This window comes from Gobius niger (assembly GCF_951799975.1).
Source record: "Gobius niger genome assembly, chromosome: 3".
NCBI classification, from domain to species: domain Eukaryota; kingdom Metazoa; phylum Chordata; class Actinopteri; order Gobiiformes; family Gobiidae; genus Gobius; species Gobius niger.
Genome location: NC_136854.1, coordinates 32,411,009 through 32,427,231, shown reverse-complemented (window position 1 = coordinate 32,427,231; position 16,223 = coordinate 32,411,009). Strand labels below are relative to the sequence as shown.

The following is a 16,223-nucleotide window of genomic DNA, read 5'->3' as shown; positions in this document are numbered from 1 at the left end:
AACAAAAAATAATTGACCTACAAGTTTATTTAACCTCTTAACCCCCGTCTTAACCGAGCACATTTTCACAAGCTTACAACCTATATGCTAGTGTAAAGTCTCATTTGAAAGCTACAAACTGACCAAATAGATTTTTTTTTATCACTTTTTTGTACAATTTTTGTTGCTTTCTTGTCATGTTTTTGTTGCTCTTTTGTCACCTTTCCATCGCAGTTATGTCAAGTTATTGTTGCGTTGTTTGTTGGGTTTGCCTCACATTTTTGCATCGTTTTTATCGTTGTTTTGATGCTGTTTCTTTGCAAGAAGCTTTTAGATTTGGGTAAAGCCAAACAGGAGAAAATGTGCTCGATTCAGGTGGGGGTAAGAAGTTCCAATGTGTATGTGCATATCCTGTCTGTATCTGGCTTCAGCTGCGTCCGGCACAGACCACCTGAATGGCCGTGGAAGAAAACCACTCATCGATGTGTCCACAGTCGAGCAGCGCCGCCTCGGACCCGTCACAGTCTGAGAAGAAACGCCACATGGACTTGAAGGTTCTGAGCTCGATCTTAGAGGTAGAAACGGCATCGCCACAGCTCAGTTGTTTGCACACGATAGAGGCGTGTCTCATGTCCCAGCCTGAGGTCTCTACCGTGACCGTCTTCGATTGGGACATCCCGTTTGTCATGAGCAGTGTCCCGGAGCAGGCTTTGCTGCCGTCGTCTCGCTGTAGTCCGTCGTCCAGCATCATAACACCAGACTCTGGTAAGCAAAGAAAATCATTTCATTTGCAAGCAATAAATCCTTTTTGTGTTCCTCTGGGGGTAATATTTATTTATTTATTTATTTGATAGGGACATGTGTGAACAATAAACATGTAGCACACTACAACATTTATAGCCAAGGCTAATTTGCAATGTCCGTCCCTAGAAGGGCTTTTCAAATTCACACAGAAAGTACAAAAAATACATTTACAGTAACATTAATTAATTAATTCTGACATTACACAAAGGAAGTGCATTGAGTGCAGACTAAAAATTATTGCATACTTGATCTCTTTTTAAAATATGTTTTAGTTCATTTTTAAAAGCCCCCAGATCTAAGTCCTGTTTCAGCTCAGGAGGCAAAGAGTTCCAAAGTTTAGCACCCTGGACGGTAAAAGCCGACTGTCCAAAGGTCTTTTTCCTAACGGGTACTTTCACATTTCCATTAGCAGCTCCTCGTGTGATGGAGCCCACTGATCGAAGTGGAACTATGAGCCGTCTGAAAATATAAGTGTTAATGGAATGATTGGGGGTCTTTCATCTCCCCCTGGTGTCTCTGGCCAGAAAACCACACTTGCAACTTCACTGCCACCAATGCACACTAATACGTTTGTTAAGTGTGACGTCACGGCTTCCACTTCCGGGTATTAGCAGACTGGCCAAAACCTAAAAAAGTCAACCATCAACATTTCTGAAACTCAATGGAGAGCTACTGAACCTACTTATTTCTCTGAATCATTAGCCAAAAATGCTGCACCTAGTGCTAAAAAAGCATTATTTACTAAAGTCACTACTTCCGGGGCTAGTGGAGCTTCTGCGCCGTTAGCATTTTTCTCCAGTAAACCGGAAGTACCCATCATGGTAAATATTACTCTTATAGCAGTAGGTAGCCTACAGCATTTTTGGCTAATGGGCCTGATAAATAAGTATGTTCAGTAACTCTGTTGAATTTCAGAAATATTGATTGTGGTATTAATGAGTTTTTTTTGCAGTTTGTCGCACATCTGCGGACCCGGAAGTAGAGCTGTGACGTCACCACTTCACAAACGTATAGAATCACGAAAAAGAAGAAGCTAACAGGCTAACGGGCAAAGCTGACAGTGGGCTAGCGCCACTTAAACAATATTTACAGCCAAGTTTGAGTGAAAAAAATTATCTCCATTTTTAAATTGTAGGCTCTGTAGAAGGTCGAACGGGACCTAAGCATGGCATGGCCATCTAATGAAGGACATTTCACCAGGTATCGAAGTGCCTCGGATTTTTCTCTTTTTTGTGCACATACTTTTAGTAGTTTCTTTTCCGTGGGGTTGCACAACAGCACTTAGTAGTAAGTACACAGAAAATATAAAGGAAACCGTGAAGAGGCCGCTACAATTACCTTTTACTGTAACGGTGACTGTCATGCTCTCAAAAGTGAAGTCATGTTGAGAAACCGTATTGTAGTAGAAGCAGGTGTAGTTCCCACTGTCGCCTTTGTCAACTTTTTTGAGTTCGAAAATGGCCGAGTAGTTCGCCTCTTTGCTCAGGGTGAGTTTTTTGGAGCCGGAGAAAACGAGAGAAAAGCGGCCGCCAGGAAATCGAGGCTCCACTGAACAGTTCACGAAGAAACTGTGGCCTTCGTGGACAACGACATACTTCGTGTTTTCAGGGTAACGTCTGTTGGCCACAATGATGATGTTCGGTGGAGCCACAAGGTCTGTGAAAACATGAGGTAAATGTAAAGGTAGCAGTGATTTTAGGACATTTAGCTCAATCAATGAAGCCATGTGGGGAATCAATCAGAAGGTTTAATTACCACTAGAGCTGATTAATATACAGTATAATCAATGTATCTTTTATTTCATGAAGTGCAGCCTTAAATTCCCACATCTAACAATGCATACTTTTGTTGTGACCTTTGGCAAGACAATGTCACATATCTCCTGTATCGGGTACACCTCACCTTTTGAGATTTTTCAGCAAATAGATATTGAAAAAGTTGTTTCCCAGGAAAGGCTCGTAACCTACTCTTTGGTCCTGATCCACCAGTTGAGAACCACTGCTGTAAAGCCATGAATGTATATCTTTGATCCTGTGACCTGATTAGAAGATTAACTTATGTGTCATTACCTGAGCAGAGCACACGCACAGTGGTGGAGGACAGCCACTCCCTGACGCTGCCACAGTCCAGCAGAGCCCTCTCAGAGCCATCACAGTCAGAGAAGAACCTCCACACAGTCTGCAGCTCTCTGTTCTGTGTGTCCGTGCTGATCACAGAACCACAGCCCAGTTGTCTACAGATCACAGCTGCCTCCTTCAGCCCCCAGAGCTGCTGGTTCACGGCCCTCCACTCCTCCTCATGCTTCAGCTCCAGGCTGCCCAGGCAGCGGCTCTCTCCTCCCTCCAGACGCACATATGAGGCCTCTGAAATGAACCAGACACACATGTTCGTTTTGCCAGAGCAATTTCAACCCTTTTAACAAGTGAATTTGTAAATTCTGAATATTAAAAGTGTAGTGGCAGTAAATTTAAACCCAGGAGTAAGAAACACATGTCTGCACAGCATCTGCATCTAACAGCATGAATATTAGCAATGCACAACAAAATTTCCCCTTTTCCACTTCCATTGGACTCTGTGTCTTGCCCAGGGGCACAATGACAGTGTGCACACAGTGCGCTTTGGTTCAATGGCCAGATCTTGATCATAATAATAATCATAATGATGAATACTCGAGCATTTAGTGGTAAAAGTACAGTAAAATTATCATTAAGGCATGAAATAATGCATGACAAACAGAATGAAAATGAAATATTTAAAAAGGGTCTGAAAATGTATTAAACCCACTGAATGGTACCTCACAATAAATGCAACACAATACAGTGCCTCTCGAAAGTATTCATACACCTTGAACTTTTGCACATTTTGTCATGTTTACAACCCTAAACATAAAGATTTTATGTTGATTTTTTTACTGAACGTTCCCACACAAGTAACCGACAACTTTGAAGTGAAAGCAAAATGATACATGATTCCGTTATTTTTCAAAAAACAGAAAAGTGAAAAGTGGGGCTTGCATAAGTATTCATACAGCATTTTCTGAGTGCATTAAATTACCTTTAAAACATTTCTAATGACTCCAGAATGTTCACTTCTTGGCCTAACGGTTAAATAGAGGCCACCTGTGTGTAATCTACTCTCAGTTTAATTACAGCTGTTCTGTGAGGGCCTCAGAGCTGTGGTCGGAGTGTATTGGTCACTAAACAATATCATGAAGGTCAAGGAGCACCAGAGAGGTCAGGGATAAAGTTGTGGAGAAGTTTAAAGCAGCATTAAGTTATACAAAGATTTCCCAAGATTTAAACATCTCCCGGAGCAACTGTTCAATCCATCATTCAGAAATGGAAAGAGTAAAGCACCACTGCAGACTTACCAAGACACGGCCTTTCACGTAAACTAACAGACCGAACAAGGAGAGCACTGGTGAGAAATGCAACCAAGTGCCCCAAGATAACTCTGGAGGAACTGTGAAGTCCTGCCGCTGAGCTGGGGGAATCTGTACATGGGACAACTATAAGTCTTACTCTACACAAATCTGGCCTTCATGGACTAGTGGAAGAAGAAAGCCATTATTGAAAGGAGGCCATAAGAAATCCTGTTTGAAGTTTGCTAGAAGTCATATGGAGGACACAGCTCCATGTGGAAGAAGGTTTGGTCAGATGAGACAAAAATTGAACTTTTTGGCCCAAATGCAAAACGTTATGTATGGAGCAAATCTGACACTGCTCATCGTCCTGAGTGCACCATCCCCAGTGTCAGATATACGGGGGGGCATCATGATGTGGGGCTGCTTTTCCTCAGCGGGGACTGAGGAGATTGTAAGAATAGTTGTGATGATGGATGGAGCCAAATACAGAGACATTTTAGAGGAAAACCTGCTGGAGTCAGAAAGAGAACTGAGGCTGGGGCGGAGATTCACCTTCAGCAGGACAATGACGCTAAACACAAAGATAAATCTACAATGGAATGGTTCAATAAAAACATATTAATGTGTTAGAATGGCCCAGTCAAAGTCCTGACCGAAATCCTATTGAAAATCTGTGGAATAATGTGAAAACTGCTGTTCACAAATGCTCTCCTTCTAATGTGACAGAGCTTGAGTTGTTTTGTAAAGAGGAATGGGCTAAAATGTCAGTCTCTACATGTGCAAATCTTGTAGAGTCAAACCCCAAAAGAATTGTGCTGTTATTGCAGTAAAAGGGGGTACCACAAAGTATTCATTCATGCTGTATGAATACTTATGCAAGCCCCACTTTTCACTTTTCTATTTTTTGAAAAATAACAGAATCATGTATCATTTTGCTTTCACTTCACAGTTGTCGGTTACTTGTGTGTGAACATTCAGTAAAAAAATCAAAATAAAATCTTTATGTTTAGGCTTGTAAACATGACAAAATGTGCAAAAGTTCAAGGTGTATGAATACTCACGAGAGGCACTGTATACAACTATGTCCATATTATTTTACCTTTAAGATCAAGATAAAAGTTTGCTCGTTCAGAGAACATTTCAGGGTCAATCTCGTAGTCGTAGCTGCAGAAATAATTCCCTTTCTGGTTCAGTTCAGTGAGATCTATCACAAACTGAGCAGCATTGTCCACAGCAGACTGGATCAACCGCTCATTCCCAGGAGCAGGAAACTTCAGGAAAAAGGACTTGACTTGAGAGGGAGAGTCAATGCTGCAGGTGAAGAGGACGCGATGGCCAACATATGCAGCTATCACTGTTGGTTCAACCCGCGCCAGCCTGGAAAACATGCTGATTTCCGGCGCAACAGGAGCCACTGCAGAAAGAAGAAAAATAAACAATTTCAGACCTTGTAGAGCAAAGGCAACGTCAGGCTGGGGGGACGTTTTTTGAATGAAAACTCCAAATGGAAAAGCGTTGTTATTTGTGATGATTCAGTCTCTAAACCTGCCATGTTCATCTTTTGGCTGATATGAAGCACGCGTTTTTAAATATTGTCACTACTTTACAACAAGGTGCTCATAGAGAAGATGTTTATGTTAGTCAGTAGACAGTAGTGTGTATAGTCAAAGCTACACTGTGTAATTTTCAACCAATAAAAATTTTATAGGCGGATGAGAGTCTTCAAGTGCATCTGACTGGTCCGTGTTTCAATTTCTTGAATGTCAATTTCATGAGACGTAAAAGATAAAGTTTAATTTTTCAATGTGTTTAAGATAGAACATTCTCTTGCTCATGGCCCTTATAAACAGCATCTGACAACTTTAATGGAATACCTCTTCTTATGTCATATCCTGTGCCCCATGAGGAGGTAAATGAAAAAAAAAGAAAGCATTAAAGTTTATCAAAATTTGAAATATCACTATGTAGCTAAATTCTAGTGAAATGGGTAGTTGATTCTATGGATGGGCCGGTCATTACGGAAATACTGAAATTTCGACCCAGGTGGGTCAATTTTAAATATTCTGCAAGTGCTGCAGCTGCTCCCTCCATGTCCACAACAAAACCAACACAAGCAAGCGATAGAATGAAAAGAGAGTCTTGTTTGGAGACATTTTAGCTTAAAGCAGTACTAAGTAACTTGTTTACATTAATAAATCCTTTCCGTAGTCCCTCTGGGGGTAATTCAAGTGTTGATGGGATGATTGGGGGGTCTTTCATCTCCCCCTGGTGTCTCTGACCAGAAAACTACAATTGCAACTTCACTGCCACCGGGTCGGTGTCACCAATACACACTAATGGAATTACAAAAAGGAAGCTAACAGGCTAACGGGCAAAGCTAACTGTGGGCTAGCGCCAGTCCCGTCGCCAGACGTCAGTCTTAAGGGGGGCATATGAAATCCCCGGGGGGGCACATTTACTATTAAATACATATTTTTCATATGCTATTCACGTAGCCCTGGCGCACACTGATCATTACATTAAACATAATCAACAACAAATATGATCAGACCAACTACAGCTGTAACTTTCTGAACTATCTTTTCAAAAGCAGCTGAATGAGCTGGGCCTTGCGTCTGTGCAGAATATTGCGCCGATGCAACGAAAACACGTTTCTGAGTGTGGAAAACGACCGGACTCTGGGGCTGTAGAACGAGCGCCTGCACCCCCACACTTTCCCCCACACACACCCCCACACTCCCGCCACCGTTTTTGGACCATGAATATGGCTCGGTCAGTGCTGTGGCCGCGTCCACTTTTCAGTCTCTCTCAAGCCTTCACTGAAAGCTCCAGTGTCTGAGTGTAAAACGCACACTTGGAACGCGGGGTCTTTTCGGTGGACTTCAGCGCTTTGTAGTAAAATACACACGAGCACCTGTCACTGCCTTTGCCTCTCACGAGCCGGGACGAGGAAATGAGCATAAAGAGGCCGACATCGTGGACTCTCAGAGTGGAGGATGATCGTTAATACGCCTCTATCATATCAGCTATATTTTATTTTGTGCCCAGACAACACGGGAGCAGAGCGCAGCTTAGAGGAAGAGAGAGAGGGATGAAATGCCGCCGGTTCCCTCTCTCGGTGTCAGGGGAGGAAATAGTTACTTGTTATGGAGTTTGGGCTGGTCTAATCGGACAGAAAGCGCAAAAGTAACACTGCGCAAATGAGTGATACGTAGCCTATCTTTGCCCAATTTGTAGTGGCTTCTCGTGGTTATACGGCGTATACCTGCGTATCACCACATCTGTGTCTGGGGGGGCACAAGCATCTTGGGGGACGGGCACGGCCCCCTATGGCCCGCCCATAGCGACGGGTATGGCTAGTGCCACTTAAACAGTATTTACAGCCAAGTTTGAGTGAAAAAAATGATCTCCATTGTGTAATTGGATGCACAATGTCCCTCTCTTCCTTTGTCTTTTCTGTCAGCGTAGTATTTACTGTCACGGATAATTACTGAGTCAAAAAACACAACATGCTACGACACCTGCAGCGGCGCTTATGGCCTCTAGGGGCATGAGTTACTTAATTCTGCTTTGACATCAACATGACAAAATGCAAAATGAGTGATCTGTGCATATACATTTAAAGGCCCTGTAACTGATTTTTGTTTTGTTTACAAACAATGAAGGAGGGAGCAAATAAATTACATTGTCTCCAGTCTCATTACTCAAAAAGTGAGAGTAGATAATTCATTTTACAAATTAAAACTATACTTACTTTTACAATTAAGAAAAGCAATATTGCATCTAACATCGGCGCCCTCTGCTGGACAGTCTGTAAGGTGCTCTTCATGACCGCTACAGTTCAGGCTCAGAGTGTCGAGCACTTTGTAGGATCTGGTGTCTGATGGGGCTTCATGGGGAAAACCACAGCCCAAGTCTCTGCAGCCGACGAAAGCGTGTCGAAGAGTGAAGCTTTCGCGGCACAAACCATGCCAGGTGCCTTCATGCTTCACCTCCACTTGGCCAGAGCATTTGTTAGGACCATTCGCCAACCTCACATCCTCTGTATCACAGAAACATGTTAGAAATACACAAAACTAATCATGGACACACAATGGGCTGACAATTAATAAATGTTGAGTGACTGAGTGACTGAGTGTATGTATGCATGTATGTATGTATGTATATACTTAATCTGAAAGGTTTATAAACGTCATATGTATGGATACGGATGTACGTACACACACACACACACACACACACACAATCTTGTAACTCTATCTGAGTGAGGACAGTCATAGACATAATGTATTACCCAGACCCTAACCATGAACCCTAAGTCCCTAACCTTAATCTTAACCCAATTCTAACCCTAACCCTAAAACCACATCTTGACCCTCAAACAATCCTTCAGAAGAAGTGAGGACCACCCACAATGTCCTCAGTCTGTTGGTCTAAAACTCGTTGATGTCCTCACTTTGCAAGTCTTTACAAGTACACGCACACACACACACACACACACACACTGAATGGAAATGTTGACAAGCGACAATAAATGCTACATTGTATTTAGACTTGCTTTTCTGCCAGGCCCAAAGCGCTTCACAGTAAAGAATCAGTCACCCATTCACACTCTCATTCATTCACCAATGTACGCAGACACTGGAGGCTGGAAGCAGGGTGAAGTGTCATGCCTTGTCTTGAAGTGTCTTGTGCATTTTGCGGGAGCTGAGATTCACCCTTATTACCCCGGTGTGGCTTTTACCTGAGCAGACCACTTTCTCCATACTCTGTGTGTCACGGTCTATCCATGCTCCACACTTGGAGGCCCCCTCTTTGAAGTCCGTCTCCCAAGTCGGCGCCCTTTGATCGCGATGCAGGTTTGTGGATGAAATAATAGTCCCGCAGCCCGCGTCTTTGCACAGGTCCACTAACTGGTTTTCTCTAGTGCGACTAGACCAAGGGCAAGTTAACGGCCTCCACTCCATGTTATTCTTTCCCTCAAGAACTCCCCTGCAGCGGCGCTCTCCAACCAGCCGCACACTGCACGGAACTAGGAGGGGGGAAAATATCACAAAATATGCATGAAAACGTGTAAATTAAACATACAATATTGTGCTACATGAGCTAATTCTTCATTTTTATGTTTTACGTTTGCATGATGCCACCAAGCAAAGTATCAATTGAAGCTTGTGAACCCTTGCCACTGACTATTGCAACAAAACTTGAATAAAGCTTACCTTCACAGACGATGTTGAGGACGCTTTTGCAGCCGCTGTGAGCTGAAGAGGGACATTGGTCAACCCGCGTCTCGTTGCCATGACACTGGATAATCCTGGATTCGACGGCCGTTGCAACAGAGCTATGTTCGACATTCCTAAAGTGTCCACAGCCAAGCTCCGCACACATCATTTTCACCGCCAATGCGTCCCCCTCCGATTCACAAACATGGACCCAATTTTGGCCAGACTTCACCATAACTACCCCTGAGCAATCACTGGAGGATGGAGTTCTCAGAGATTCTGCAAAAAGGACAAATCCAAATCTTTTATGTTTATGTTCCGTACATTAGCATAGGGCAGTAATTATTTTTACCTCAAGTACCACCTGACAAAATATTTTACATTGCAAGTACCAGGCCAAGATCAAGATCAAATCAGGACTTAACCAGGACAAAAATAGACTGAAACTGGATTAAATATGTTTAACATTGGTGAAAACTATGTCTGAATCGGGTTCAAAATATCTAAATGAAATCACACAATGAAATGTCTTATTCAAAATAAAGTCTAAAATCATAGAACCTCAACTCTCCAGTGCGTGTTTTTAATTTTCTATTAACCCGTAGGCCTGTGACACACTGTGTGAGCATACTGTGTATAAAGCAGCTGTTTTAATTTGCTTTCATTGAGCTGGACCCATCCTTCGATGCCACGGGGGAGACCCGTAAGGGTGCAGCGCCCAGAGACCCATCTCCAGATTTGGAGCCACAGCAGTATCTCTCGGCTGGAGGATTCACCCACAGGTGTTGTAAACCTTGTAATAACCGAGCAAAGGCCTCTTAACTCATTACGTAGTTGACCGGATAAACATAAACATTCCTATCACGAGCGCTAAGCAGGGGGTACTTGGAAATGAATTATACTATTGTATAAGAGAATTAGCAGTCTTGTTATGATCATAAGTAAGTAAGTGCTTTATTTGTCATTGTACAACCGTACAACGAAATTGTGTTCAGGTGTTAGTCCTGAGCCACTGCGACTGAGCCGCGCCGTCACTGTGGGTCCACCTGACCAGCATATTTTTGGAGGTCAGAGAAACTGTAGCACCTGGAGGAAACCTGGTTGGCGGCCTTCAGTGCTCCTCTGATCCTCTGAAACGGTGCACCGCCTCTTGGGTTTGTCCCTGTTTCAGAGCATGTTGTCCTGCACTGGTCAGTTCCTCTACCGCCTCCTTCCTCTTGCAGCTTCCTCCGCTCCACAACAGTCTTTCACCATCTTCTCCTCCTTTGTCTCTTTTTTGTTTCCTGTGGTGCGTCTTATGACGCCTCCACTGTGCTGCAGGTGTCGGGGGCTCTTGGTGCCTCTTCAGTGTTTCAGAAATGTGAAGGTCTCAAATGTCATTAGCTCATAAGCTATCTGTTTGTTTACTTAAACCATGTCATCTTTTGATTCTGAACATTTACATCATCAAGAGAAATATAAAACTGCCTGACCAAAAAAAAAAAGGTTACACGCACCAATAGTTTGTTTTACCGGCTTTAGCTTTGACCTCTGCACAAAGCCTTCACCAGCACATCCCAAAGACTCTCAATGGGGTCAAACAGTGTACTGAGATTTGTCATTATACTTTAAGTCTACTATTACACAGATGTTTTAGTTGCCCAATTTCTATAAGATATCACCTTGGGAGAGAATGATAAAATACTCAAAGGGTATTGAGGACAAAAAGGCATAAAGGGCCGACCTGAACACTCCACAAATGTGCTTGACACTGTTGACTCAAGGTCCTCCACCTTCTTGAGCGATCTTGGTGATTTCGGCAGTATGCACTCTCCGATGGTTTGCTCAGTACCACGGCAGCGGAAGTTCACCTCCCAGGCAGGTTTTGGCGCCGTTGTGTTAATGTGGAGTTTAAAGGAAACCAAAGACCCACAGCCCATCTGTTGACACGCGATCTTAGCAAAACCTGCTCCAGAAGACCAAACACTGCGACTTAACTTCAGGGTCCTCCACTGCCCCTGGTGCTTCATCTCCAAATGTCCTGAGCAGAGGCGGTCTCCATTTACAAGACGGGCATCAACACCACCTATAAACAGAAGTAGACGACTTACATTATGGGGATGAAAGATATTTCGGAATTGTGATGTCAAAGGTCTAATATTGTGGACTGCTAAGATCATATTACTTTTGTAGTGTGAGGGCAGCGCCCTCACACTACAATATTTACAGTACCATATTACACACACAATATTTACAGTACCATTAAGATCCACTTAATTTGTTCCACATTAAGGAAATTGTGTAGAGTATTTTAACCAAAGAGGCATCAGTATCAGAAATATTTAAGTTAAATAATGTGGCAAAAGGTTTTGTGCCACATTTACATGTCTTTAATACAGTCTTTTCAGTCATCATTATGGGGAAAACACAGACCATCTATTCAGAAGACCACATGGCACATTCAATCAGATTCAAAAGTACTAGCTACAAGTATTGAGTATTAAAACCCTTGGTATAAAACGATTTGTTTTATACAAAACCACAAAAGATTGGAGTGCAACAAAACACCCACCGCTTGATGAAGTTGTCTGTGGCTCCGTCACGTTTGCTCTGGACATCAACAACAAACTCCAGATTAACAACAGATGTCGCTCCATTGAGCTCTGCTCATGAAGAAAAACACGCACAACTTAAGGAAAAGGCAAAGGGCAAACCTACAGTAACAAAGGATATAGCTCGTAAGATGAATCCAGTTGTGTTTTTGCAACCTGGTCCAGTAAGTTACTTGTTCTGGTTCTGACCTGCTTCGACTGACTCATGGGATTTTGACTTTGGCAAAACAATGGGGGAGGGTCACACATGGGAGTTATTTTCTTTCTGTTTTTTTTGTTTCTGTTTTTTTCTTGGTTTTCAATAAATGAGGGATGTAACACCTTATCCAATGGGCTATAGGGGCTGGAGCCCAGGGGCCTACTATAGTTAAGGGCCTATCAGAATTAAGGAAAAAAATAATGTGTGACTAAGTGTGTACCTGGAGTAGGCCCGCCCTACCTGGCCCAGAGGGATCCATGTAGGAGTAGCAGGGTTGGGGTTATAGGTTAGAGTTAAGGTTAGGGTTAATGTTTGCGCTGAGGGAGGTGCCCACAACTCTGTTCAAGCCCCGCAGCCTATGGTTACATTAAAGAGACTAGATGCAAGTTGGTCATTTTATGCTCACTACTGCCACCTCAGGTCTAATGCGTAACTGTAGCTTCTATATCAAGCTTGTGCATGACGGCACTTCGGACCGAATCAACAACTTTTTGAGTGACAGTGCAGGATTTTAGAGGCAGTTGTGGTGAACAAGTCTTAGCTCATTCTACACATTAGGACATGGCTGGAACATGTAGGTGGAGGAAAATACTTAGTTTTAACATTTTTAAACTCCGTATAGTCCCTTTAAGGTGGACCTGGATGCAAGTAGTGAAGTTTTTTTTATTTGTGAGTTCAACAATATTTTCACTGTCATAGTTATCACTCTCTCTCTCTGGCCAGATTAGGCCTTTGCTGGTGTTACAATCAAACAACATCTTAGGCCCAATCTCATTCACATCTGACTCACATAAACAAACCAAAAACCTAAATGGATAGAGCTCAGTAAATGTGCACCGCTTGCAAGTGCCCCCTACCTTGCCTGCCCGAAATGGCTTCTTTTTTTCTATGAAATGCATGTATTTTGACACACACATTCCCCCCTAAACACCAGACAAAAAATATGTAACAACTAGAGTGTATCATATTTGGAATTATGTGGGTGCAGCCAGAGAAACTTTCTGGTCTCTGAATGCCAGTGTGATTTGTGAGTGTTGTGCCGGGACGAGGGCCTGTATCGCCGCTTGTGGCTTGATTTGATATTGTATGGCAGGGGTGTCCAAACTTTTTTCACTGAGGGCCACATACAAAAAATATACAAACAACTGGGTCGAGGTCGAGGTTAAAGTTAGCAAATTCAATAAAATGTTAACTGTGTATTTTATTTATTTTAATAAAGTAAAAAAAAAAACAGCCTTCATCACAGCTTTCTATTAATGGAATTTCATTTATTTTATATATATTCAGTTATACATATATATATATTTTTTTTAAATCTATTATATTTGCTCTGCTTTATTCTGTAAAACTCAAATAAATAATGCAAACTCACACGGTCACGGCAAACTCTTTATTTCCAAATGTTGTATAAAACTATAGAAAAATAGAAAACTGTAGAAACTGTAGATGCTCTGAAACCACAGAGTCGCCTGATACATGTGAAAAAATAAATAGGTAAATAAATACAATTTTAAACCTTGAAGTGAATTAATATTAAGGGTTGTCTGTGTCGTTATGAAAATTAGATCTAGACAGTAATTGTAGTAATAACAGTTTGTGGACTTGATATTTAAGCATTTGTGTTAAATAATAAACAACATTTAGCTCTGAGTAATATTTAAGAAACAGTGTAAAGTCCTCACACAATTATTTGGAATTTAAAACGCATTACTATAAGAACAAAAAGAAATGCTTTAGGAATGTAATACCTAATACAAAATATATTTAGAAGTTTGAGGAATTAACTTAGGAGCATGTTCGGTATCGTCGGCGTTTTACAACAGTTTAACTCTTGTGACAGAGTGATATACAGTATTCAGAGACAGGTAATACTCGGTTACATTTACTAGACTACTCGTACTTCTTGAGTAATTTGATGATCACACTGTGCTTTTTACTTTTACCTGAATAATATCATTTTGAACACTCACACTTTTCCATTTTGAGTAAATCTGAATGTGACAAAAGCTTCATGATCAAAGTGTAATCAATTGACTCTGTGCATAGCTTCAAGTCATAACAACGCCACCCAAGAAGTGACTTCCTGTTCCGATACAGCACACCAAAATAAAAGCACCATCTTATTCATTAGTTCAGCAGTTCACTAGTTCAACTTTCTTTCTGCCTAACTATTAACAGACAAAACACTTAAAATGTGTGTATTTAATTATATACTTGTGATGGTGCAAGTACCTGCTGAACTAATCAATAAGACGAGCTGTGTGCTTTTATTTTGGTGTGCTGGATTAAAACAGGAAGTCACTTCTTGGGCGGCGTTATTATGATTTTAAGTTATGCACAGAGTCAATTGTCTACTATATTATTATTTCTTTAGTAAAAGTCCTGGTCGACTGTTACTCCAACATAAGTAACACTTGCTCATTGAAAGTACTGAGACATTTGTGGTAGATTGTAGAAAATACTTCATTCAAAAGTAGAAAGTACAAATCAGTTTGAATAAGCACCACCTACTGTTCATAGAGAGTGCAACATTAGGCTCTTCATACATAGGCACTTTTTTACTTTGGAGTCTTTACTGAAATGTAGTGGAGTAGAAAGTTTTGTACTTATCACATATTAGTGGAGTAAAAATCAAAAGTTCCCAACAAAAACACCACTCGTGTAAGTACAGATCCTCAAAAACGTATGTTAAGTACTTAAGTAAATTTACTTTGTTACTAACCATCTCTGGTATTATCTTAAGAATAGTTTCATAAATCCATTTTTTTCTTTGTATATATTGGAATTTTTTATATTGTTTTATGTTTTGTCTATACTATCACTCAACCACTTTCAATATTTTCACACTCTTAAGCTTTTTGGGTCACAAATATTTACTTCTACTTCAGTAAAACGTAATCGTAAAACAGCGTCACTCTTCATCAAGTAGTGGAGGGCGGGGTGCGTTGGGTCATGGGGAGGGATGGGTCTAGCAGCGTTTTAGAGCTAATAAGAGAAACCAAAAACTGGGAGGTCGTGGTCATAGAGTGTGATGTCACTAACTCTTGATGGATGCAGAAGAAAACAGCTGCCTGACAGGTGAGTAAAACCAGATAAAAAAAACTCAACACACCAACTTTTTAAACGTTTGGTTGTCAACTGTGAGTCGGCTGTTTTCACACGAAGAACTTTCATTTATCACCATTTTCAGTCACACAAAAAACATGGATGTCCCAAGCCTTAACCGAGCGCATTTTCCCCAGTTCGGCATTACCCAGGTCTAAAAGTTTGACTGGATAACAACAGTGCAATGCCTCATTTGAAAGCTAAGTCCTACAAAACTGATTTCTAACTTTTTTATTGCGTGTTGCCGCATTTGTGTCATTTTTAAAGCGTTTTTGTCATGTTTTTGTCTCTATTTTGTAGCTTTGTTATCGTGTTTTGTCGTTTTTGTTGCTTTTCCATTGCTTTTTTTTCCCATTGCGTTTCTGTCGTGTTTTTGTCACTTTTTTGTCGCTTTTTGCAGCATTTTTCGTTACTTTTTGTGTTTCATTTTTGGCACATCGCCGCGCTTTTGAGTCACATTTTCACTTTGTCACTATTTTGATGCTTTTTTGTAAGCTTTTAGATTTGGGTAATGCCAAACTGGATAAAATGTGCATGTACACAAGTTTTGATGAAAAAACTTTCTCTACTGTGATACACATGTTAGTATGTCAACCCTTAACTCATTGACTGCCAGCCATTTTGAAATCAGAGAGCTCCCCACTGCCAGAGGTTTTTCATGATTTTGACTGTCAACACCAAATCAACCAAAATAAAGATTAGACTCTCTACTTTCATTTTAAAAAAAATGTGTTTGTACCTCTTTCCATTCTTTAGTAATCGTCCATAGAAAATTGGTGAAATCACCCAAAATGCTGTTTTCTTTTTGTAATCAAACAGAACATTTCCTTTGACGCTAATATGTTTTGCTTTAGTGACACCTCAACCATCTGAACAGTGGTTTCCTTCTATAAAACACAAGCACACTCAGCAAATTAAAGTGCTTCTCTCTCGTGTGCGCTGTGATGAAAGGCACCGCC

At 41.3% G+C, this 16,223-nt stretch overlaps 1 protein-coding gene across 1 annotated transcript; it reads right to left on the bottom strand.

Moving 5' to 3' along the window:
• Positions 1-291: 291 nt before the first annotated feature.
• LOC306960792 (scavenger receptor cysteine-rich type 1 protein M130-like) lies at positions 292-12,195 on the bottom strand. The gene is made up of 9 exons (XM_079553345.1): positions 11,921-12,195; positions 11,093-11,434; positions 9,367-9,648; positions 8,892-9,179; positions 7,902-8,189; positions 5,247-5,561; positions 2,853-3,146; positions 2,122-2,439; positions 292-741 (listed from the first exon to the last, which is right to left on the bottom strand). The coding sequence occupies exons 1-9, from the start codon at positions 12,003-12,005 to the stop codon at positions 407-409; spliced, it is 2,547 nt and encodes an 848-aa protein (XP_079409471.1). The 5' UTR covers positions 12,006-12,195; the 3' UTR covers positions 292-406.
• Between the last annotated feature and the right edge of the window lie 4,028 nt (positions 12,196-16,223).